General features: G+C 25.9%; 1 protein-coding gene across 2 annotated transcripts in view; it reads left to right on the top strand.

Annotated features, from left to right (window-relative positions):
* LOC117174829 (ceramide kinase) overlaps positions 1-25,775 on the top strand; it is a 49,850-nt gene that overhangs the window by 14,421 nt on the left and 9,654 nt on the right. For both annotated transcript variants that reach the window (XM_033364207.1, XM_033364206.1), the window contains exons 2-4: positions 13,059-13,313; positions 18,132-18,325; positions 23,873-24,248. In XM_033364207.1, coding sequence (XP_033220098.1) covers positions 13,059-13,313; positions 18,132-18,325; positions 23,873-24,248 — 825 coding nt within the window. The remainder of the gene's footprint in view (positions 1-13,058; positions 13,314-18,131; positions 18,326-23,872; positions 24,249-25,775) is intronic.

Raw genomic sequence — 25,775 nt, 5'->3', positions numbered from 1 at the left:
TTAGAAGAGACATAAGAAGTCACAGAAACACGAGAGCATGCATGAAAAAATGCATGGACATAAAAGAAGCTAGAGAAGTATGCCAGGACAGGAAAGTATGGCTGCAAATAGTTAATAAAAAGATTGTCAGTAGAGTGAATAACGCCTGAAACAAAGACCTTGGCTATTAATGGACCCAAGTGGGGATCCTTACATAACAGCTTCGTGAGGTTCTTCGCTTGGGGTGATTGCTAGAGAGATTGATCAGCAACCTGGGTCGGAGTAGTGTTGCGGAACGAACGTGTTATTTACATAAATAGCACGAGAATTCTGGATCAATCTGAAAAATCTCTATCCCATCCACACACTACTCCTTTCCCCTGCCGAGTGAGTCACGCCTACCCCGAAAGGGAAATGGCTTAATGGTGTAATAATAATAAAGATTTCAAAAGAGGAAGAAAGACTTTACCAAGATTTAAAAATATTCCTGAAGATTTCACAAAGATGACTTATGTTTGGAAAAAATAGAAATTTGTTTATTTTTAAACCTGGTTTTTTAAAGACCTGAAAAAACTTGATTTTTTAAACTGGAAAAGACCTTGAATTTTGTTCCTAAAAAGCGCTGGAGACACTTCTCAAAGAAAGGTCAGGATACTGTATAATCTGGCCTTCATTAGCATACGTTTTGTAATAGACATTGAAATATCATTTTCGTCTATTTGGAGAACGTATGCTTAGAACCGCTTAGAACTATCAACAATTTTTATTTCCGTTTGAGAGCCAGCAACCTATATAAAATTCCCTTCTCTTATCTTTTATAGGTATACAGACATTATGTATCCATTACGAAACTTTCTTACACAATAAACAGCAATTCACGGAAAAGTGGAAGCGAACGTCAATACTGTCAAAAAAATGTAATGTATCATAACATCAAACCATCAATGTCTGAAGGTTAAAAACCTTGAAATGGGGAGGTCATAAATACGTACGTAGTAAAAACTTAAGAGGAGAATTATTTTTAAGACCTATCGTCATTCGAAGTACATTTAGTAATTTACTTACTTTCGTATTGTTTATTTATGCGTTACAGTGTGTAAATTCATATTTTATGCTTCTAACCTTTTCAGTCAGCTCTACTACCGATATACCTTTCTACTATAAAAAGATTGAATGAATATCAATTATTATTCTTGAAAACAGGTTCTTACTTCAGCATCAAACATTTTCAGGGATCACATTTTCCTCACGAAATCTGGAAGTGGTAGAAAACTACTAATTGGTAGTAATTTTCTAAAATAGCGCTGATTTTTTTGTTGAAATTTCAAATGTTTTGGTAGAAAATATCTCTTTTTAAATTAATTTTTTCGTAAATATCATATTTTTTGATAAAAAAAATACAACAACATCTTTAAAAATAAGCTTTTTTGTGGAAAATTCATAGTGTTTTTTGGAAAGTTTGTATTTTTGGGTAGAAAATTAATCTTTTTTTGTTTGTTGAAAATTTAACTTTTCAGTAGTAAATTCCACCATTTTTTAATTCGTATTTTTATTTTACTGGTAGAAGATCAGTTTGTTTGTTCAAAATTAATTAAAATTTTTTTTAATGTAACTATTCCATTTTTGGTAGAAAAATGATCCTTTCAATTGAAAATTCAACTATTTGGTTAATGAATGAACTATTTATTTGGAAATGTAGTAGTTGGTAGAAAAGTAACGGTTTTGCTGAAAATTCATTCGGTCGTGTTGAAAAGGTTACTGCTTTGTGGAAAGCTGATGTCTTTTGTTGAAAATTCGTCTTTTTGGGTAAAAAATCAATCTTCTTCTTTAAAACTCCATTTTTTGGTTGCAGGCTTAACTATATTTTGTTCAAAATTCCTGTTTTTTTTAAATTAATTTTTTTAATTGAAAGTGTATCTGTTCCATTTTTGGTTGAAAACTTACATTTTTTGGTTCAAAATTCCACTTTTTGTTTAAAAATTAATCCCTCCTGATTAAAAATGATCCTTCTTAGTCGAAAATTCAACTGTTTTGTTGAAAATTCTTCCTTTTTGATTGAAAATGAATCCTGTATGGAAAAAGAGTCATCTTGCTTCATTTAAAATTCATCTTTCCTTCTTTTTTTATTTAAAATTCATATTTTGTTCCGTTGAAATACGAAATATTAAATCTTTCTTTGAAAATTCATCTTTTTGTTTGAGAACTGAACTGTACTTGGTTAACAATTAGACTGTTTTGTTACAATTTTAATCAGTTTGTTGAAAATTCAACTATTTTTTTAAAGGTTGAACGAACAAGGTGTTTGTTGGTTCATCCGAAGAATATGGTTATTATATGCACAAAATAAAATTGGGTGAACCCAAATAATTTTTTGGTTGTTCAAATAAAATCTTTTGGTAGATGGAGTATTGGGTTGATTCAAACAGACTTTTTTTGGTTTAATCATATATTTGTTTGGATCAACCAAATTTTCACGTACATTTAAGAAAATAGTTTGGTTCGAGAACACATTTGTCTGATTTTAGATTTATAATACTGTCTTTAAAAGTAACTTGTTTCGTAATGCATTTACTTCTGCATAATCATCATATTATTCTTGATTTATATTGAATGATTTAACACGTGCAGCTGGCAATGCATTAATCTGTAAAAAATTGCTTTTTAAACAAAAAAATGCATACAGACATACACTCATACATAAATACGTCTTTGCATATCATTTCTCAGTGTATAAGAAATACTTAAAGCATTTTTTTTTGTTGAAAAGTTTAAGTATTTCAATGTAGTGAAATTTAGATATTTAAATTGATAAACCTACTATTAAATATTTATTTATGAATTCATACTTTTGGTTTAAAATTTTATTATTTGGTTAAAAATTCAAAGAGTTTGTTAAAAAGTAATTCTTTTTGGTTGAAATGAACTGTTTTAAATTTAGAATTAAAATATTTCTTGGTTGAAATATCTACTATTACATTATTTGTTCGAAATTCATTTATTTTGTGTAGAAATCGTCTTTTTAATTGAAAACTCAACTTTTCTTTAAAGTTGGTCCTTTTTGTTTGAGATTTTTATTCTGTTTTGGTTGAGAATTCAACTAATTTGTTGAAAATTCATATTTTTTGTTTGATTTCAACTGTTTTTGGTTTAGTATTACAATATTTTTTAGTTAGTTTTTTAGTTAAATTGAACTATTTTGTTGCAAATTGATCTTTCTTAATTGAAAAATTTTTTCTGGTTTAAAATTAATTTTTGCAACGAAAAATATAGTTTTCTAGCTTTTTAAAAAATTGACGTTTACCAGTTGAAAATCTGCCTTTTAGAAGAAAGCAATTCTTCTTGGTTGAAAAATTCAACTTTTTGTTTAAAAGTTCATGTATTTAATTCGAAATTTGTATTTTTCGTAGAAATTTCATCTTTTTTTAGTTGAAATATTAACTGTTACATTTTTTTTTCATAATTAATTTGTTGGTTGAAAATTAAATTTTTAAAATGTCTACTATTACGTTATTTGTTGAAAATTCATAATTTTTTGGTTGAAAATTAAACTCTACTTCGTAGAAAGTTGATCCACTTTGTTAAAAAATAATTTTTTATGGAAGACTATTGAAAATTAAGCTTTCTCAATTGAAAATATATTTAATTTATTCAACTAAGTGTCTATTTAGTTGAATATTCCCTTTTTTAAATTCAAAATTAATTTTTTCAACTTAAATGTAACTTTTACATTTTTGGTTAAAAATCGACATTTTTCAGATGAAAATTAGTCTTTTTTGGTAGAAAGCTAATCTTCCTGGTTGAAAATTTTCTCTTTTTTGGTAAAAATTCAACAGTTAGGTTGAAAATCCACTTTTTGCTTGTAAATTCAACTGTTTTACAGAAAAATCATCCTTTAACTTAAAAGTTGACTGAAAATGAAATGTTCCATTTTGGGTTGAAAATTGATCTTTTTAGGTTTAAAATTAAATTATTTGTTGGGAAACTCATGTATTTTGTTAAAAATTCATCTCTTTTTTTTCGAAAATTAATCTTCTTGATTAAAATTCGTCTCTTTTATTTTAAAATTAAACTCTTTTCGTAGATAGTTCCTCTTTCGTGTTTGAAATCTCAACTATATCACATTTTTGGTTAAAATTTTTTTTTTGGGTTGAATATTTTGACCATTTTGTTACAAATTTAATTATTTGGTTATAAATTCAACTCTTTGATTGAAGATTTAATTATTTTGTTGAAAATTCAAGTATTTTGATTAAATGTCATCTATGTTCGTTAAAATAAGAACATACATATAAAAAATTTATATTTTAATATGAAATTTTATTGTTTTATTCTGTTCATAAAAGATTCCATGTCTGTGAAAAATCGGGCGAGAGTCAGAACATTTTGAACATGAAGTTTTCCGGCTATCCTGAAAAGGAAAATCTTTTCCTTACGGAAAAGGTTATTACAAAAATTATTAAATTCAATCATTTTTGTATATATAAAAATATTTGAAAATTTTCCAAACATTGTGTGAATTTTGTATAGCAATTAGTGAACTAATTTGATCAAAGCTGTAAAATTTTGATATTTAAGCACTTATGTTACAATATTTTATCGCTGTAGAAGGAATTCATTAATGGATTTCTATTTTTGAAGACTCCACCAAAATGCTCATCCAGTAAAAGCCAGCGAGAATGCAACTTTGAGGCAAGGCACGTGCCAACAACTGATTTGAACTATTGAAGAGTTATCAAACGCGATAAAGGAATCACCTTGACTTTCTAAACAATCTTAACGTATGCCACGAACTTGGAACATTATTTCTATAAATAAGAATTTTACTATGCATTTTATGAACAATTCGCAAGGGAAAAAAGTTTACTAAAGTACAGAATTTTTATTTTAAAGCATGAAAACCGATACGATGGAGACATAGAGCCAGAAAAATCTCGTTGAAAACGAATTTTAAAATTTTACATTCGGAAGATGTGCAAAACTGATGTCTTATATTAAAGCATTTTTATAAATTTAAGATAACGGAATACCCGGTAATAAGCGTTGAATAGAGAAAAATTAATATTAATTTCAGATTTCAGGGTTAAATTGAAGATTATTCTATTATTTTGAATGCGCGATTTTTCCATCTGTCTAAAATGTCATTATAAGAATAGGATATCTCAGAAACTAATTTATTTCTATTTCCATAGCGGTCGCCGCATAGGTTCCTATTCTCTAAAAGCGAACCTGTTTTCAATATATTTAATTCCTTGTAATGGTACCGACAGACAATCTCACAGAGATGTCTTCTATTCCCCAAAAGTGTTCATATTTTGAGATTGTTTAATTCCTTCTAATAAGTTCACAAAATATGTGTAATAAATTGTTTTAATTCCTTCATGTAGAATATAAGTTTTAAAAATTTAATTTTAATCAATTCAAGTCCGCATCTCTAGAGTTGAAATTATTTTTATAAAAAAAATTTTAAAAGATTTCTTTGATGCATTTTTTAAAATGTTTAAATAAATTATAAAAATATAAATTTGAATATTTTTCGAATTTATAAGTTATAAAAAGATTTAATAATGAAAAATAGGTCGAATAAATACTTTCTCTAAATTGCACTAAGTCGATTGAGAGGAATAGGATTTGCGTTTTTTCTGTTCCCGTTAGGGGGTTTTAGACGGAGGAAAAATCAAGTATTCATAGGAATACAAATTCTTACTCTTTCTGAATTCAACGCTTATTAACGGGTAGTCATGCCATAAAATCTAATTCTGTTTCAAATAAAAATACAATTCTACATTCATTCAAATTTACTTCATTCATTGATAACTATAGTTATCAATGAATGAAGTAATCTGTTCATATATATTTTTTCGGTGCAAGGATTTTTCAATTGATTTTAACGATTTGAAGGGACTTCAAAGAATTTAAAAGATAATAGATTTTATGTTTTCACGATGATTCATTTTGATAAAAAGAGATATTTCGGGTTTCACTCGTGTAAAAAAACTACGAATTGTTTGCCGATGTTTCATGAGCATTGCAGTTCACATCTTCAGGGCTGACCTGAAACTGAGGTATCAGGTCATGTTGTTCTTAGGTACACTCTCTACGACATCGATTCCCAAACTAGTGCCGCCGGCAGGGGGACGCCACCCCGGGCCGGGCAGCTAGGCAGGCTCCCCGCTTCGAGCAGAAGGCTACTTTCCTCGACTTTCGTGTACCTACCACGAATGACCCTTTCATTGTTATGAACTTGCAATAACTGAAATTATAAAGACTTAGCTCAATTAAATTTTAATTGGCTGAATGAATCTCGTGATATAATTTAAAGAAAATGAAAACAAAGTTTTTGAAAATCGGTTAATATCCGAACTAATAAATGAAATATTTACAAATCTTGTGAATGCAACAAAAGTGCGATAACTCTTGAAGTTATTATCCGATTTTCTTCTACCTTTTTCTAACGTTTATTTGATAATCTAACAAATCTAACGGAGCAGCGATTCCCAAACTTTTTATGCACTTTCCGGGGAGCGGCAGGGGCCCCATCCTCAAATTTTTTCACAATACTGGAACCCAAGTGAGATACTGGACGCTAGTCGTTCGTGCTCGGTTGCTTGCTTCGCTGACCTTTTCGTTGTTAGAGAATTAGAGCCGGTTGAGAAAAATGAAAAGTTGGTTAAATATTAATCAATAGAATTTTAATAAGTTCCGTTAGATTTGTTAGATTATCAAATAAACGTTAGAAAAAGGTAAAAGAAAATCGGATAATAACTTCAAGAGTTATCGCACTTTTGTTGCATTTACAAGATTTGTAAATATTTCATTTATTAGTTCGGATATTAACCGATTTTCAAAAACTTTGTTTTCATTTTCTTTAAATTATATCACGAAATTCATTCAGCCAATTAAAATTTAATTGAGCTAAGTCTTTATAATTTCAGTTATTGGAAGTTTATAACAATGAAAGGGTCATTCGTGGTAGGTACACGAAAGTCGAGGAAAGTAGCTTTCTGCTCGCAGCGGGGAGCCTGCCTAGCTGCCCGGCCCGGGGTGGCGTCCCCCTGCCGGCGGCAGCCTCATCGGCCGGCGGCACTAGTTTGGGAATCGCTGCTCTACGATGCCTGTGATTGGCCAGAGCGCCCCACCGTGGGGACTGGTCGAGCTTTGTTTTTTTTTTAATTTATAAGAAATTTTAAATAAATTGAAAAATTCTTAAAGGATTTCAAAATATTGCAAAGGTTTTGAAATATTTTAAGGTATTTAAAAAGATTTCGAGGTATTTTTAAGAGATTTACAAATTATCAAGGAATTTCCAAGGATCACTCAGGCATATGAAACTCGAAAATTATTAGCGGTATAAAAATCTCTTGTCGCAGGAATTTAGTGCTAATTAAGTGCTCCTGATTTGTGCTATGCAAAAAATCCGGGCACTTTTTTCTTACCAAAATCATGTAGTAATGCTGGTTTCAGGCGACTGTCATGTGAAACTCGGAAACTATTCATGATATCAAGTTCTGCTTTGCGTAGGAATTTAGTGCTAATTAAGTGCTCTGGATTTTTGCCATGAAAAAAAATTCAGGCACTTTTTTACCAAAAACGTGTCGGATTATTAAATGATAAATTTTTCAACAAAATTATAAATTATTTAAATGAAGATACCAATGATTTTAAGGGATCTTAAAAACTCTCATGGTACTTCTAATGATAACATTTTTAAACGAATATTTTAAAGTATTCAAATGAATTTTCAATTGAGTTCAATAATTCGAAGAAATTAAAAAAATGTTTAAAGGATTTAAGTTTCTTTTTTGATTCCAAAGAATTTTTAATAGTTTTAAATAATTTGAAGTGTATTTTTTAAAATTTCAAAGAAATGTTAAGACCTTGAAAAAATTTGAAGTGATTTCAAAAAATTTCAAAGGATTGGAAATATTTTAGGAACGTATGGAATTTGAAAAAAATTTCGAGGGTTTAAAATTTTCAAAGAATTTTCAAGGATTGAAAAGACTTTATGGGGTTTAATTAAATTTCCACGGGGATATTTTAAAAGATTTCAAGGTTTTTTAGTTTGTTTAAGGTTTCTGAGGATTTCAATATTTTTAAGGGATTTTAGTAGCTCTCAAGGTATTTTGATTAAGTTTTTGTAGTGCAGAATATATAATCAGATTTCATACAATTTAGCGGGATTTTTTAATAATTTAAATGGATTAAACAAAAATATTCTGAAACATTAAAGTATTTCATAGGATATTAACGATATGAAGATTTTTAAAAGTCTTTGAAAGTATTTCAAAAGATTAAAAAGAATTCTAAGATATTTCAAAACAGTCAAAGGAATTTTCAGTTTATTTTAATAATTGGAAGTATAGTGAAACTCTTTAATAGCCCTCCCTTCTATAGTCCTGCCGAGAATGGACGCCGCACCGCAGACAGGTGTAATAGGAGCTGTGTCTGGTGCGTGAGGTGCGCGGGTTCTGCGGTTGTTACTCAGGCGTGAACAAACAAAAGCGGAGCGAGCTATAATGAATTAGTTTCCACCCAACATCAATCCCAAAATAGCAGCAACAGATTTTAAAGATTTTAGTGTGTTTTCTAAATTTCTAAAGAATTTTCAAGAGCGTTAAAAAGTTTCATAGGTTTTCAAAAGAAATCAAAGTATTTGTAATTTTTAATTTTGAAGAGCTTTGAAAAATTTCAAAGTTTTTCAACAAATTCCAAGGAATTTCTAATTTATTTAAGTAATTTAATGCGATTCCTGATGATTTGATATTCCAAGGAATAGTCCAACGAAATCCAACGAAATTGTCAAAGAAATATTTAATTCAAAGCAAAATTCTCTGAAATATTTTGGATTTACCATTGAAAATTCTTTCATTTTAACGAGTTGCAACTGAAAATTCTTCAATTTTTAAGATTTACAATTGAAGATTCATTCATTCGGAAGGTTTATAGTATCAAATGATGTAACTTTTAACGTTTGTTGAGAATGGTTCAATTTTGAAAATTTGAAATTGAATATTTATTCATTCAGAATTTTTATGGCGTAACATGATGTAATTTCGAAAGCTTTTTTTTGAATAGCTCAATTTTTAAGATTTACAATTTAAAATTATTCAATTATTAATATCTAAAATTGAAGATTCATTTATTTGGAATGTTTACAGTAAAAAATGATGAGATGTTTAACGTTTTTTCTGAATAGTTTAAGTTTAAAGATTTGCAATTAAAGATTCATTCATTCGGAATGTTTCTAATTTAAACTTTTGTAATTTTAACCTTTTTTTTATTATAAAAAATTATGAAAATTTCCAGGCTTTTTGGAATATTTCAATTTTTAAGAATAAAAATTGAAATTAATTCCATTTTAAAGATGTATGCATAAAAATTCTTAAATTTTGTCAATAGTCAATAGTTTTCAATTATAAAAAATCTCCCAAATTAAAAAAATTTAACATTTAAATCATTACAATTACATAGTTTTTATTGCAACACTTAAAACTTGCATAACTATTAATCGTAGATTTTCAAAATTGAAAACGTGTCCAGTCTTCAATTTTATAGGTACACAATTCAGAGTTCTTCTTTACAATTCAGATTTACAATTTACGAAGAATTTACAATTTTGAAGATTTACAATTCAGAATTCTTGATTTTCAATAATATATGTAGAATTGTAAATTATTAAATTTTTAAGATTTATATTTTAACAAAGTATGTAATTTTTAACGTTTTTTTAATGGATCTATTTTTAAGATTTGCAACATTAAAAACTCTGCAACTTTAAATGATTAAGATTTAAAATACTTTAATTTTGAAAATGTAGAATTGAAAATTATCCAACTTTCGCGATTCATGTCTTCAAGGTATGTAATCTATAACATTTTTTTGAAATAGTTTAATTGTGAAGATTTACAATTGAAAGTTCTTCAACTAATTTCAAATTCATTCATTTGGAATATTTATATTATAAAATTATGAACATTTCTTTCTTAAATGTGTAATTCAATTTTGAACTTTTGCAAGGTAAAAATCTTAAATTTCAATTTTTTCAATTGAAGACTCATCAATATTTAATTAATATAATAGAAAATTATGCAATTTTGAATTATTATTTTTTGAATAATTTAATGTTTTAAATTTTAATTGGTAAATATTCAATAGTGAAGATTTAAAATTGAAAAATGTTCAACTGTGAAAATTAAAAATTGAAATTGATTCAATTTCAAAGATGTATAAATAAAATTTCTGAAGTTTTGACAAGATTTAAGAGTTTTCAATTTTAAAAAATTCCAACTTACAGAAATTTCAAATGTAAATCATCAAAATTACAGAATAATTTTTAATCGTAAATTTTCAAATTTAGAAACTTTTCAAGTCTTTAATTTTAGAGATAAACTATTCAAAGTTCTACAATTTTGAAGATTTACATTGCAGAATTCTTGTATTTTTGAAAATATATGTAGAATTGTAAATTATTCCATTTTTAAAATTTATATTCTAATATGGTATGTAATTTTGAACGTTTTTTTTTCTATATTTATATATATCAACTTCGAGCTTCCTAAAAATCGGAATAAGTTGCAAGTTCCTGTAATTAATCTTAAAAGAATTAGCTGCCGGAAGTGTCCGTACTCGAATTGCAAAAAACGTTTGGTGTAACATACTTTCACTAATGACGATTCTAATAATAAAAAGTTGACTTTATGCATTTTATGCGTTGGATCTCGATACTAATGACCGAGCTAAATACGAATTATTCTAGCCAAAATACTTCAATGTATTCTAAAACCGTAAATAATTTAGTAACAAAAATAATGTATTATATAATTTTTTAAATTATTTTTATAAATAACATTATATTAATCATCCATTAAATAGTAATTAGAATAATATTAGTAGATAGGATTCTGTAAGAAGAAATCTTAACCGAAAATGCTCAAGGTTAATTCTTAAAATCCACATCACTTTTTACAAACTGAACTACGCAGGTGGAATCACAAATGATTATTACTAGTTTAGTCATCACTTGACGGTAAGAATAAAGGCAAGATATCACGTTCTCTGGAGATAAATATGAAAATAATTTTATTTCAATTTGGTGCCTGATAGTTTTATCTGCAATTAAGTATACCTTTGATAGAGATTTTAATTTTATTATGATTATAATAATAATACAAAAAATTAAAAATAATTAGTTAAATGACTAAAATACTATAAATGTCCCACATAAGATATTCTAATTTGGTTAAGTTTGTTTCTAAATTAAAGATAATGTTATAGTTTATAATTCAATTGGTCTCCTCGAATTTGCATAATTTGCAAGTCATCATTGCTTATCACTTGATGAAAATGTATTCATTCAGGTTATTTTCAGGATTTCAAACGGTACGTCACACCACTTGTAGGGAAGGGGGGGGGGGCGGTAATGACGAATTTGATGTCACATTAGAAAAAATTTAAATTAGTGATTTTTTATAAGCAAAGCATCTAAATAGAGACTTCACACTCTTTCCCCTATTCCTCCCCCTTTTTTTAAAAGAATTATTTTTCCCCTCTTTTCCCCCTTTTCTCCTTTTTCGGTTGAACTCGAAATGATGTAATAGAACTAAATAAGAAAATGCATCTGTTTTTTGTCGAAAGTTAATTCTTTTTAATAATAAAAGTATACTCTTATGTTTTTGATCTAGTATTCAGCTCTTTTGGTTAAAAATTCTACTATTTTGATGAAATTTTTTTTTCCTAGTAGAAAGTTAATTTTCTTAACTGAAAATGTAACTAGTTCATTTTTGGCAAAAAGCTTATTGTTTTTAGTTAAAAATTCCACTATTAAATTTTTCATTGAAAATTCGGTTTTTTTTTTCTTCAAAATTTAACTACTTGATTGAAAGTTGAACTACTATGTTAAAAAAATTCATTTTATTAGTTTAATATCCATCTCTTCCTGCTCAAAATTTAACTATTTTGTTACAAAATCTTTTTTTTTTTGGTTGAAAATCTATTCCTTGGCTATCTATTACTTTTCGGCTTGAAAATTCAACATTTTTGTTGACATTTTGTTTCTTTCTTGAATGAAAGATCTTTCTTGGTTTCAAATTAAGTTATTTTGGTTGAGGATTCAACCATTTTGTGGAAAACTCCTATTTTTTGGTTGAAGTCAACTGTTCATTATTCAAAATTAAAATATTTTTGGTTGAAATATCAACTATTAGATTTATTGTGAGAATAAATTTTTTCATTGAAAATTCAACTGTCTTTAAAAAATTTATTTTGTTGGCTTGAAAATTCTACTATTTGCTTGAAAATGCATTTGTTTGTGGTTGGATTTTATTCTATTTTATTTGAATATTTATTTTTATAGGTTAAAATTTGAACAATTGAAATAAAAAGAATTCAATTATTTTTCTAAAGAGTCATCATTTTGGTAGAAACTGCAACTGTTTTTTTTTGCAAACTCGTATTTTTAAATAGAAAATTCTTCCCACTGGATGGAAAATTCATATTTCTTTGCAGAAAATTTTTTGGTTGAAAATTCATCTGTCTTGTTTGAAAAATCAAATCTCTTCTAAAAAGTTCGTTTTTTTGTTTTGTTTGAGGATTCAACTATTTGCTTAAAAATGTAACAGTTCGTGATTGAAGTTTAATATTTTTTGTTTGACAATTTAATTATTTGGTTGAAAAATCATCTTTCGGGTTAAAATGTCGATTGTTTTCTAAAACATTCTTTTTTTTAGGTTGAAAACTCAACTCTTTCGTTGAAAATTCGACTATTTTCTTAAAAATGTAATCTATTTTGACTTGAAATCTGAATCCTTTCCTATTAAATTCAATATGTTACCTATATATTAATTTTATTAAAAAGAATTTTTTGACCTGATCTTTATACCCTCCATGTTTAAAATTAGTTTATAATTGAATATTATTAATAAAATTTCGTTAACTAAGTTATTCAATGTCCTCTATTCTTTTTTAGAAATTGCTTAATTTAAATGATACTTTTTTTATTCAAGCTGAAATTTTTGAGACAAAAATTGAAAATTTAATGTTGAGATTTAGTCAATAATTAATGGAAAAATGAACTATTTTTAAAGCACGATGGACCTTGCCTCTGACGGACGTGCTTTCAGCTTCTTATGGAAACGAGTGGATTTCCTCAATGAATAATATTAAGGAAAAAGAACCACCAACAACGCCGTCGTCACCAAATGTGTCCTCGACAAGTTTTGTTTTGCATTATGCATCCACTGGACCAAAAAGTGTATGGAGACATCACAGTGTCACTATGAGACATACTGATCCTAGACAAATTGCTTCATGGGTGAAGACAATCCGAAACTGCTTAAATGGTCTGTAGAAATCAGCATTTTTTTAAATCGATAGTATTTTTTAAATCCTGATTTAAAATTTAAGCATCTTTTTGCAAATTATGTTTAATGCAAATTTTTAACAAAATTTTATTCATATCAACTAAATAGAACTATATTTTAAATTTCAGTTCTTTAAAATAAGTTCAAAATAATGAAGAGTGGGTAATAATTTATATCATTTGTAAAGGTTTATAAATCCATTGATAAGATTATTATTCTTGGAAAAATGTATGCAATTTATTCGGCCTGACGTAGAAAAGCAGAGTATTATTTTTCCAGTTAATTATTTCTAATTGTAAAGTCTACTATTATATTTCTGGTTAAGCATTAATCTATTTTGTTTCCAAAATCTTTTTTTTTATTGAATATTGAAGTATTTTCTGAAAAACTCGTTTTTTCAGATGAAAAGTAATGAGCTTCGTTATTCGTTATTTAAAAATTTCAAAAAATTACCCTCATTTAGGAGTTAAGAAGACCCCAAAAAAATCGAAAGTACCATTAATTATAAAATCATTTTTCACATCAACACCTAATCGATCAAGAAAATACGTGACTTTACTTTGGTAAGGTTTATTTTATAGAAAAAATACAATAAAAAATTATTTTATAATTAGTTGTATTTTCTATTTAAAATTTTTGTTGGGTCCTTTCAACCTGTATATAGGGGTAATTTTTTGACATATTTAAAAAACGAAAAGCGATGCAAATCTTTTTTTCAATTACGAGTAATTTGATACCTGTTACATATTTTTATTTTTTTTCCCAGGTGGCTAGTGCGGTCCGAAAAATAGGAAAAAAAACAGTTTATTTTGACTCCACTCTTTAAATTTAATAATTTTAATTATGTAATTATTTAAGATCAGGGCGGGCCGAGAAAGGACCGTGAATTTTATGATACTAGAAAAAATTGGGAAATGTCAATAAATTTATATTTGGACTGGGAATTTTTCAAATTAAAAAAAAAATCTGTCCAAGTTTGATTTCAACAATGCTTTTACAATGCCCAATTCAAAAATTCTTTACTTACAAATTTTACATTTTGGATTTTAATTTTTAAGCGTAAATTTTTCATTTAAAGAATTTTTAAATGCAGTTTTATAGACTTGAAAAATTAAAACCTAGTAGCGTTTAAAATTTACAATTTTTGATAAAAAACCTCTTTGGTTGATCAAATGTGATTATAAATTATGATTGAAAAAATTTAACTATGTATTAAGTTTTAAAAAGTGAATAATAATTGATTGTACAAGATGATTCGAAATCAGTTCAAAATTTAAGAATTTCCGGATTTTAATGTTAAAAATGAAACTTTTTCAGTTGCTAAGTATTATAAACATATGTAAACGCCCGATTAAAACTTTATAAACCATTTTCAATTTTAAAATAACTTCAAAATAACACAATCATAATCAAAGGCTTTTATTAGATTAAAAATATTGTTTTAGTCTAAAATTTGAACTTTTGTAAACAGGAAAAATACATGTGAAATAATTAATTATAAATCAAATATTCAAAATTAAACAAATAACTAAACTTTTAAAATTACAATTTCAATAGTTCTATTTGAAAAAATTTAATTTAAAAGTAAAATCGTTGAATTTTGATGTATAATAAATATTGAGCACTTATTATTTTTAATTAATTGATTTGAAAAAATGTTTAAATAATTTAATTATTATTAATTTATAGAAAAAATTCGAGTAAGTTGAAGAGATATTGAGAAGGCCTGAAAAGATTCCAAATTAATTAGAAATTTGAAATTTTTAAAAATAATTCAAACGAAGTGTCTATGCATATCGACAAAATTCGGATATTCATACCGAAATTTCGTTGTGAATAGCCCATGCTCTAATTTAAAACAAAATATAGATTTTTGCAGATTTCGAACAAAAAATTTAGATTCTTTTTAAGAATTATGAAAGGCTCTAAAAAAATAAAAAAAATTTCTTAAGATTCCCAAGAAAATTGAAAATGACTTTTTATTTGAAAAAACTAATTTTAAGAGAATATTGAAAAAGATTTCCAAAATTTTTAAAAACGAAACTGGAAGATTTTAAGGTAATATTTTTAATTTTGTAGGATATAAAAAAAAAATTACGAAGATTTCGAGTAATTTTAAATGATGTTTAGAAGTTCAGAAAAACGTTTAAAAATAATTAAAAATATGAATGAATGTAAAACAACATGTAGATGTTTCAAGATTTGTAAAACAAAATTTAGAAGCTTTTCAAGCATTTTAAAACTATTAAAAAGGAAAATAATTCAACTTGTTAATTTAAAAATTGTTCAGTTTATAGCATAAATCTAATCGTTCAATTTTTAATATTTCTAGGCTTACACTGTTTAAAATTATATGCAGCTCAGTTTTTAATACTTCAAATGGACACATTTTTAGCTTTAAAGTTTTAATTTTTAAATTTAATTGATCGTGAAAAACTTTTGCGAACCGTGAGAAAACCGAGAAATGGCCCGGAATTTTTTTCTGTGATTAAAAGGGCTACCCTAAATATTTTATTTTTTCATATTCTTTACTAAAAAGTTGGGCAGATAATTGAAAATTTTTTTTTTAACTTGATACAAAACATAAAAATCTCTTTTTGTTTTGTAGTAAATTATTTACTATAATAACTATATTAACTAAAATTGTTAGAGATATTAACTATTTTATCGCAAATTTTGGTTTTTGTTGTAAATTAATTTTCTTGACTGAAAATTTAACTAATCCATTTTAAATAGAAAATTTCGAATATTTTTGAAATTCTGATTCGAAACTTAAAAATGTTTTTGCAAATTATTTTTAATCGAAATATTTAACAAAACTTCATTTGCGTTACCTAAATAAAAATATAATTTAAATTTCATATAATTTGTATGAAAGTTTATGAATCCATTGAGAAGATTATTTTTCTCGACTAAAAATAATGACTAGAAATAATTTATTCGGTCTCAGGTAGAAAAACAGAATACTATTCTTCCAGTGTTTGATTAGTCAATGTGTTATTCTAACACAAAAACAAGATGACGAATGTGTAGGTTCTGCGATACTTCCTCGCAAAACCATACTACTCACCTACAATATTGATTTTTTAGTGTTTCGAAGCAAAGACATCGAAATAACTACATTTAGCCCAAGCATAATAATTCAATGAGGTTTATTTTCAATGGAATTTCATTAAAATTTAAATAAATACAATTTTACAAATTCATGAATTTAAAAACATTAAATAAAGCTTCGGAATCTTAAGGACTATACAGTTTTTTAAGTTGGGCAGTTTAAAAAAATTATTTATCAAATATTTGGTTACACTTTTTACCCTTAGTCTTTGAATAAAAAGAAATTTTATCTGTATTCTTTGAACCGCTTCATTTTTTAAATTTAATATTAATGACTTTCACCGGATGTTTTATTTTTTCGAAATAGTTCACAAAATAAATCTTTTCAGTTTAAAACGAATATGAACTGAAAATTAAAAGAAAAAATTGCAATATTTGTCAATTATAAGGCTGGCCGCAGTTCAAGAAAACTTGGAAATCAGGGAAAAGTCATAAAATTCTATTGGTCAGGGAGAAATCAGGGATTAAAAAAATCTGGCAAATGTCAGGTAATTTCTATAACAGACATTTTAAATTTCAAGTATTATAAATATAAAAATTTTACGTTTTAGTTTGAAATTCCTTTATTCCGTTTGTAAAAGATTCATGTTAAAACTTTTACCGGCTACCCTGATATAATATTCTTGTTAATAATTTATTTTATTTGCCTAGTATTTATATTTCTTTTTCTCCAGTTGCTTCTTCCTGACGAATATATTTTCAGTTAAAAATATTTATTTTTACTGTTAAAAAATTAACTAATTTAGTAGAAAATTAACTTTTTTGTTTCGAACTCATATTTTCATGTTAAAAATTCAACTGAAATATTTTTTGTTTCCAAATTCAACTATTTTTTGAAGATTTGTATTGTCTGGTTGAACTCATTTGTTTTTATTTAAAATTAAAAAATTTTTTGTTGAAAATGGAATTCCTTGGTTGAATATTAAAACACTTTGTTAACATTTTTTTGAGATTCATCATTTAAGTTGCAAATTCATCTCTTTGGTTTAAAAAATTATTTATTTTATTAAATTTTATACTAAAAATTTAACTTTTTCCACTTTTGGTTAAAAATGTATCATTTTTAGTTAAAATTTCGTGTATTTTGTTGAACATACGTATTTTTTTATTAGAGTTTATTTATGTCGTTTTAAAATTACACTGTTGGTTTAAAAATTTTAATATTTTGTTGAAAATATATTTTCTGTTTTTTTTTTAAAATTCAGCTCTTAGACCGAAAATTTAATTATTTTGTTGACAATTTTTATCTACTTTTGTTTGTTGAATTATCAAGTATTATATTTTTAGTTGGGATTTCATATTTTTGTTAAAAATTCAACTTTACGGGTTGAAAATGCAACTGTTTTTGGTTGACGTTTAATCTTTTTCTTCAAAACAAAATTGAAATGTCCATGCGATAAGTATAATAATAATAATTTAAAACGAAAATCTTTTGAACTTTTATATTTAAAATTGGAAAATAGCTCTGACAAATTTTGATATTTTGCTTGAGATTCAATTTCGAAAGCTTTCCAAATATTTAGATTTGGAAAAGAAACCACATTTGAAATCTTTTACAGAGAAATCTTTAGATGTTTAAATTTGGAAATCAAACTTTTAAAAGGATTTAAAAAATATATTTTCGTCAATGAATGACAGTATTATATGAACAATAATTCCGAAAATTTGTATAAAATCTTTCAGGTTTTACTCATAGGCCAAGAAAAGTTCTCGTTTTCGTTAACCCTTATGGTGGGAAAAAGAAGGGCCTTATAATTTGGGAAAAGAAGGTTCAACCCTTGATGGTAATTGCAGGAATTGAAACTAAATTAATAGTCACTGAAAGAGCAGGACACATTCGAGACACACTCCTCACAATCAGTTTGGACGACATTGATGTAAGACACATTTTGATTATTAAAATAATATCATAAAAAAGTTATTACTATAATATATTTTTACTATCTAAATACGAAATAATTATTTTGAAATATGTTATGTTAAAACTTTAGAGTACATATTATTCTGAAAATAAAATCGTAAAATTCTTTGAAATAAAAGTCAAGCGTACTGGGACTCGAACCCAGGTCTTTCGATTGCCGGTCAACAGTTCTGACTAGAAACAGCGATGTTACAGGACAGGGAATTCCAGAAAGTCAGGGAATTTTTGACAAATTGATGTTATTTTTATCCCTTTTTTGAAAATGCAGCAATTTTGTTAAAGTCATTTCTTTGGTTGAAAATTAAACTATTTTTTTAAATAGTCTTTTTTGGTTTACAATTAATATGCTTTAGTTCAGGATTCAACTAGTTTTTGAAAATTCGTATTTTTTGGCTTTATAACAATTAGTTTTGTTTAAAATTAGTTTCTTTTGGTTGAAATATCAACTATTATTGTTACATACTATTACATTTATTTGAAATTGAATTTAGTTGAATAAATTTCAAAATAAAGTTTGAAAGTTCAACTAATTAAATAAAACGATAATCTTTTACTTTTTGCCCTATATGAGCGACTTTTCATGGCTTTACGGTAGTTTGTTAAAAAATACTTTTTTTGGGGTTTTTTGAAAAATATTTTTTGTTCGTTCAGGATCTAACTATTTTTTAAACATTAAACTATTTAACTGACAATTTCACTACTTGGTTGCAAATTGCTTGAAAAATTTAAATCTTTGGTTGAAAATTCGTCTATTTTTTAAACATTAATCTTTTTTGGAAGAAATTTAATCTGTTTGGATTAAAATTGATCTTTTTTATTGAAAATCCATTTTTTTTTTGAAAGTAAGTTTAAAAAAATTGGAAATTAATTTTTTAAATGAAAATTTAACTATTATATTTGTGTTGAACATCTATTCTTTTTTATTGAAATAAAATCTTTTTTGTTTAAAAATCATATGTTTTATTGAAAATTTATTTTATTTGGTGGAAAATTAATTTTGTGTACTGAAAATTTAACTATTTTATTTTAAGTTAAAACTTGTATCTGTTTTAAGTGAAAATTCAACTATTTTATTAGAAATGCGATTTTGTTTTGTTGAATTCTTTTTTCTTATTGAAAATGTAACTATTATATTTTTGGTTGAAAATTGATCTTTTTAAATTTGAAATTCATGTATTTTGTTAAAAATTAATTTTTTGTTTGAAGATACATTTTTTTGGTAAAAAATAATTTCTTTGATTTAGAGTTCAACTATTTTTCTTTTGATTTTTTTTTTAAAGTGAATAGTTTTAACTGAAAATGTCCCTATTTAATTTTTATTTGAAAATTATTCGTTTTTAGTTGAAAATCAATTTATTTTGTTGATAATCCGTCTGTTTGGATTGAAAATTCCTTTTTTTGGATAGAGAACATCTTTTTTGGTTGAAAGTTCAATTCTATTTGAAAATTCTTTTTTGTTTAACAATTTGCCTGTTTTTGTTAAAAATTCAAAAAATTGGTTGAAAATTCGTCTTTTTTTTTGTAGAAAAGTAATTTCATTAGTTGAAACTTTACATTTTTGATTAAAAATTCATTTCTTTGAGTGCAAATTTATTTTTTTTATTTTGAAATTCATGTATTTTATTGAAAAATTGTATTTTTTAGTTGAAGATTCATTTTTGTTGTTAAAAAGTTATTTCTTCGGTTAAATACTTAAATATTTTGTTGAAAATTCTTTTTCTTAATTTATTTTAACTGCACATTTAAATATTTAATTTTTCCTTAAAAAATTATCTTATTTAGTTGAAACGTAACTAATTGTGTGTGAAAATAGTCTTTTTGGATTGAAATTTTAATTATTTTGGTTAAAAATTCAACATTTTGAATGAGACTTTTTCTCTTTACTGACTAAAAAATCTCTATTAATTGAAAATGCAACTCCTTTGTTGGAAATTCCTCGTCTCTGTTTAAAATTTTGTTTTATATGTGTTGAGGATTCAATTGATTTGTTGAAACTTTAACTATTTTTTTTTAAATTCCTTTGTTCTTGGCTGAAAAATAATTGTTTTCACTGAAACATTATTTCTGCAATTTTTTGTTCAAAATTTATTAATAAAATGTTCAAATGTTTGTATATTAGGGTTCTGCTATTTTTGTGAATAAAAATAATTACTAATGGACATTTTGAATATCTCTAAGGACTTTTTAAACAATTTGTACTTGTTTAAGTAAATGTGACTTTAATAGGCATTTACTTGTTCCAAAAAAATGTAAAAAATCGTATTATTTGCATGAAATGTAATAGTTAGTCATTTTTTGGAACAGTATATATATTTTTTTGAACAATATGTGTTTATTTAATCTAGTTATTGCTTATTTTCGAAATATCCAAAAATGGAGCCAAAGATGTCGACTTTTTTCTCAAGCTGGTACCCTATGCTACTTTTTGTTAAATAATAACATTATTTTGAGACATTTTTTCTTATTTTTAATTAATTTCTATTTGTTAAACAATTTTGTTCACTTGAGCAGTTAACCATTTTTTACTTTTCTAAACGAATTGAATTTGTTTAAATAATTATTTTTTCCCAAAACATTAAAAAAACCATATTTTATGAATTGAACATATTATTTAATGATTTTGAGATTGATTAAATCCTGTTAAAAGCTGTATTTGATTGTTCATATAATTAATCTTTTTTATTAATTGACTTTAAATTCAGTGAGGATGGTTCATAAATAAAAATTGTTTAAGCAATGTCATGACGTTTTTAACAGTATTTATAACTCGAAATCATTCAATATTATGTTTAATTCAGAAAAAAAAACGATTTCAAAAATATAAACAAAAATTTGTTTAAACAAATATATTTTGCTCAAGCAATTAAAAATTTTTAATATATTCTTTCTAAACACTAGAAAGTCAGAAAAATAACTGTATGTATTCCATGTTATATATATTTTTTTAATTATCGAAAAAAATTGCTTGAGGAAATAAAAATTGCTTAAACAAATATAAATTTGGTAAAAATTAGAAGGAATGCCTGAAAATTATGTAATTATTCAAGAAAAAGTAGAATAGGATACCAATTTGAGAAGACAGTGGACATTTCTGGCTCGATTTTAAGAAATTTAGAAAATAAACAATAATTAATTGTTTAAATAATTACATATTCACAAAAAAAAATACTACTCCAAGCAATGATCAACTATTACAATTCATTCACAAAATGAAATAAAAATTGTTTAAAAAGTCATAAGAAATATTCAAATTCCCCCTGGTGTGTGTGGGGGGGGGGGGGTTAAAAGTTATTAGCAGAGAGCGGACGAGCGTAGTCTGAAGATGCGCACGGAGCGTAGCCTCGGCTCCCTCATTGCGGAGAACCGTCGAATGGGGGGAAGTAGTGGGAGAGACGCGCGAACATTTGAATGTCTGTGGCTGTGATGAGCAGACAGCACTGAGAAGAACGAAACGAAAATAGAGCGCTAATGATACGTTGTTATCAATGCAAAAAGAGGGTGGCCGCTGGACCGGAAAATCGGGAAATGACAGTGAATTTATTTTTTGACCGGGAATTTTACAAATTTGTAGAAAATAAATCTGTCAAACTTTGACTTCAATCGTGTTTTAAATAATTAGCTCAATTGTTATATGTTTCAATTATGATATCAGTCAGTTCAGAATGCGTAATTGGAAAAACTTTCACTTTAAAAATGTTCTATTTTAATTTTTAAGTGTACATTTTTATTTAAAGAATTTTAAAATTCAGTTTTAAAGACTTGAAAAATTAAAAATTAGAAATTTTTTAAATAGCTGGTTTAGGATTAAAAAAAACATTTTTAGTCGATAAAATGTGAATATAATTAATTAATACTTTTTAAATTGAACTGTACTTTAAGTATCAAAAAGTAAATAATAATTGATTTTTACGAGACGATTCGGAATCAGTTTATAATTTTAGAATTTCCAGATTTAACTTTAAAAATTAAACCGTTTAGATTTGAAAGTCTTATTAGTTAGACAAATGTAAATATCCGATTGAAACTTTATAAACTATTCTTAATTTTAAAGTAACTTTGAAATAATATATTCGTAATTAAAGGTTTTAATTAAATTTCAAATATTGTATCAGTTCAAAATATTCCATTTTTAAATCAATCAATTTGAAATGTTTTAATTAAGAATATTAAAATTTATCTAATATTAAGATATATCTGACTGTTCGTTTAAAATCCGTAATTACAAATGAAATACACAAAACTGAACAAAAAATTAAACTTTGAACGTTACGATTTTAATTACGTGCGCAACTTCAGACTACGCTCGTCCGCTCTCTGGTTATTAGCATGATTTTAGTACGCAGACACTCCCTTAAGGGCATGCGACACAGTGGGATTCCTACATTACCAACCTCTTTTTTCCATTGAACAAAATTTTTTTGTGAACCATAGAACTTTTTTGGTAAATGAAATATCGAACTCAAAATTTGAGGAGGGCATAAGAAGACATTATTCTACGTTTATGTACTGCATTTGAATCGGAATTTAAAAAAAAAATTATTTCTGATATTTTTTGCCAAATTTCGATTCAAATGCAGTACATAAACGTAGGATAATGTCTTCTAATGCTCTCCTGAAATTTTGAGTTCGATATTTGATTTACAAAAAAAGTTCTATGGTTCAAAAAAAAATTTGTTCAATAGAAAAAAGAGGTTGGTAATGTAGGAATTCCACTGTGTCGCATGCCCTTAAGAGTAAAAAAATGTTGTAAGACATATATGTAATATATATATATATAATATATATAATTATGGATATATAGAATTTAAAGATGATTCCTTATTAAATTATCTATGGCTGTTTTAACTAAAAGTGTAATTGAAAAAGCAGACAACTGTATAGAATTCCTGAAAATAAAACCAAGATTCGAACGACCAAATTTGGACAACCGCCATAAAATGTAAATTAAGAAAAGGTCCACTTTAAACAAAGAATTTTTTTCCTATAGAAAAAAATCTTTGGACAAAAATAAGAAAGAGAAAAGAAAAATGAGAAGGCAACAATAAAAGAAAACATTTTTAAACATGTTAAATATGGTAAATATGTTCTTTTATTGTGATTTTATAAAAGTAAAAATAAGAAAGACGATAGAAATAAAAAAAGAGGAGGAAGGGGATTTGGTTCGTTGCTTTCTCATTTTTCTCATTTTAATTTTTATGCAAAGATTTTTTTATACAAAGAAAAAAAACGCTTTTTTTAGAGGGGATCTTTTTTTTAATTACATTTTATAGCGGTTGTCCAAATTTGGTCGTTGGATTCTTGGTTTTATTCTCAGGAATTCTATACATTAAATTCATTATTGGAAGTTAAATATGATTTTGAATTTTTTTTCAATCGAATTTAAGTTTCTTAAGTTTTTAAGGCAGAAAAAAATGAGAAAATTTCGAAATTGCGATTTTGTATCAACCCTGCAAAACCAAAAACATTTCTTTATTAAAAATGATTAAAATTAAAAATGTTGTAGTCAGTGATATGTATCGGAGGAGATGGCACTTTCGCAGAAGTCTTCAATGGACTTGTTCTGAGGGCTGCCAAGGATCAGGAAATTGATGCCGATGATCCTAAGGCTATTTTGCCACCGCCAGTATTGCCTGTAGGTGTCATTCCTGGCGGAAGTACTGACACAGTCGCCTACAGTTTGCATGGAACGACCGACGTACAAACCGCAGCGATTCATATTATTTTTGGAGACACTGCTGGTTTAGATCTCTCATCCGTTCATAGTAATAATTCCTTGCTCAGGTTATACGCCAGCGTAGTTAGTTACGGCTATTTAGGTGATGTGATGCTAGACAGTGAAAAATTCCGATGGATGGGACCTCAGAGATACGATTATTCTGGTAAATAACATTATCTGTTCTTATCTTCAAATATTTCATTCAAATTTTATTATTCACTAAAAAATAAAACTCGAGAGAGTGCGCGATCCGTTCGTGTTCGAGTTGTCCGAAAATTCAAATTTAATATATGAAAAATAGCTATCTTTATACAAATTATTAATAAAAATTTATTGTTGATTCGTAAAGTCCAAAAGTCAGTTATTCAGTTTTTGATTCAGCTTTGGTTGAAAATTTGTTTTTGTATTATTTTTGGTTAAAAACTGAGCTTTTTTTATTGAAAAAATTACATGATTTGTTGAAAATTCGTTCTTTTGGTTGTGCCCAACGGCTTTTAATTAAAAATATTGTTTGGTTGAAATATCAAATAATAAATTTTAATTTGTTCATCGAAAATTCATCTCTTTGGTTTGAAATAAACTGTTTTTGTGAAAATCAGTTTTTTCGTTAAAAATTGATTAACTGAAAATTTTACTGTCCATTTTTTTTGTTAAAAATTCGCCTCTTTAGTTAAAACATGAACCATTTAAATGAAAATTCATGTATATAAATTCATTTAGTTTTGTTAAAAATTTAACTAGTTTGTTAAAAATTCAACTACTTTTTTTAAAATACTTTTTTTTGTCAATAATTAATTTTTTAGTTGAAAATTCGGCTTTTCGGTAGAAAATTAATCTTTTTGGTAGAAAGTAATTAATTTTTGTTGAAAATGTAAGTGTTTTGTTGAAAGCTCTTGTTTTTCGGTTCAAATAATTTTTTGAACTGAAAATTAAATTAATTAAAAATTAAAATTAATCAATTAAAAATTAAAATTAATTAATTAAATCAAATTGAAATTAATATTAAATTATTTAATGAATTTTAATTTAATTGATTAATTCAGGAATTCTTAACATCAACTTGATAATTGGACGTTAAAAAAGGGTTTTAAGTTTGACTTTTATCTCTATTTATAAATAGAAATTTAAAATGGGACGACTGAAAAATCCCGAAAAATAAAATTCCCGACATTTTAAAATTTCCGAATTAGAAAATTCTCGAGTAACCAAATTCGCTAATAATAAAATTGCCAAAAAATAAAAATACCGATTTGGAAAATTCCCAAATAATACAATACACGAATAATAAAATTACCGAAAAATAAAAATACCGAATAATAAAATTCTCGACAGTTTATAATATTACCGAATTGGAAAATTCCCGAATATTAAAATTCCCAACAGTTTATAATATTACCGAATTGGAAAATTCCCGAATAATAAAATTCGCGACAGATATTGGCTGATTTATAAAATATCCGAATTGGAAAATTCCCGAATTTTAACAATTAGAATTTTTTTATAAATATATTTTATTGATTATAAATACAACAATAAGACATTAGTTTCAAAAATTATTTTTAACATTACAAATTTCGAAGCTTATTTCTTGAATTTAAAATAGGAATAATTTTAAATAAAATATTTCTAGGTAACGCATATTTTTTTAATGTTCACAGTGTTTGAAAAAATACAAAAAGCGATCGCAAAA

This window comes from Belonocnema kinseyi, chromosome 6 (assembly GCF_010883055.1).
Source record: "Belonocnema kinseyi isolate 2016_QV_RU_SX_M_011 chromosome 6, B_treatae_v1, whole genome shotgun sequence".
Taxonomy (NCBI): Eukaryota; Metazoa; Arthropoda; class Insecta; order Hymenoptera; family Cynipidae; genus Belonocnema; species Belonocnema kinseyi.
The sequence above is the reverse complement of the archived record's forward strand: the minus strand, read 5'-3'. Positions and strand labels throughout refer to the sequence as shown.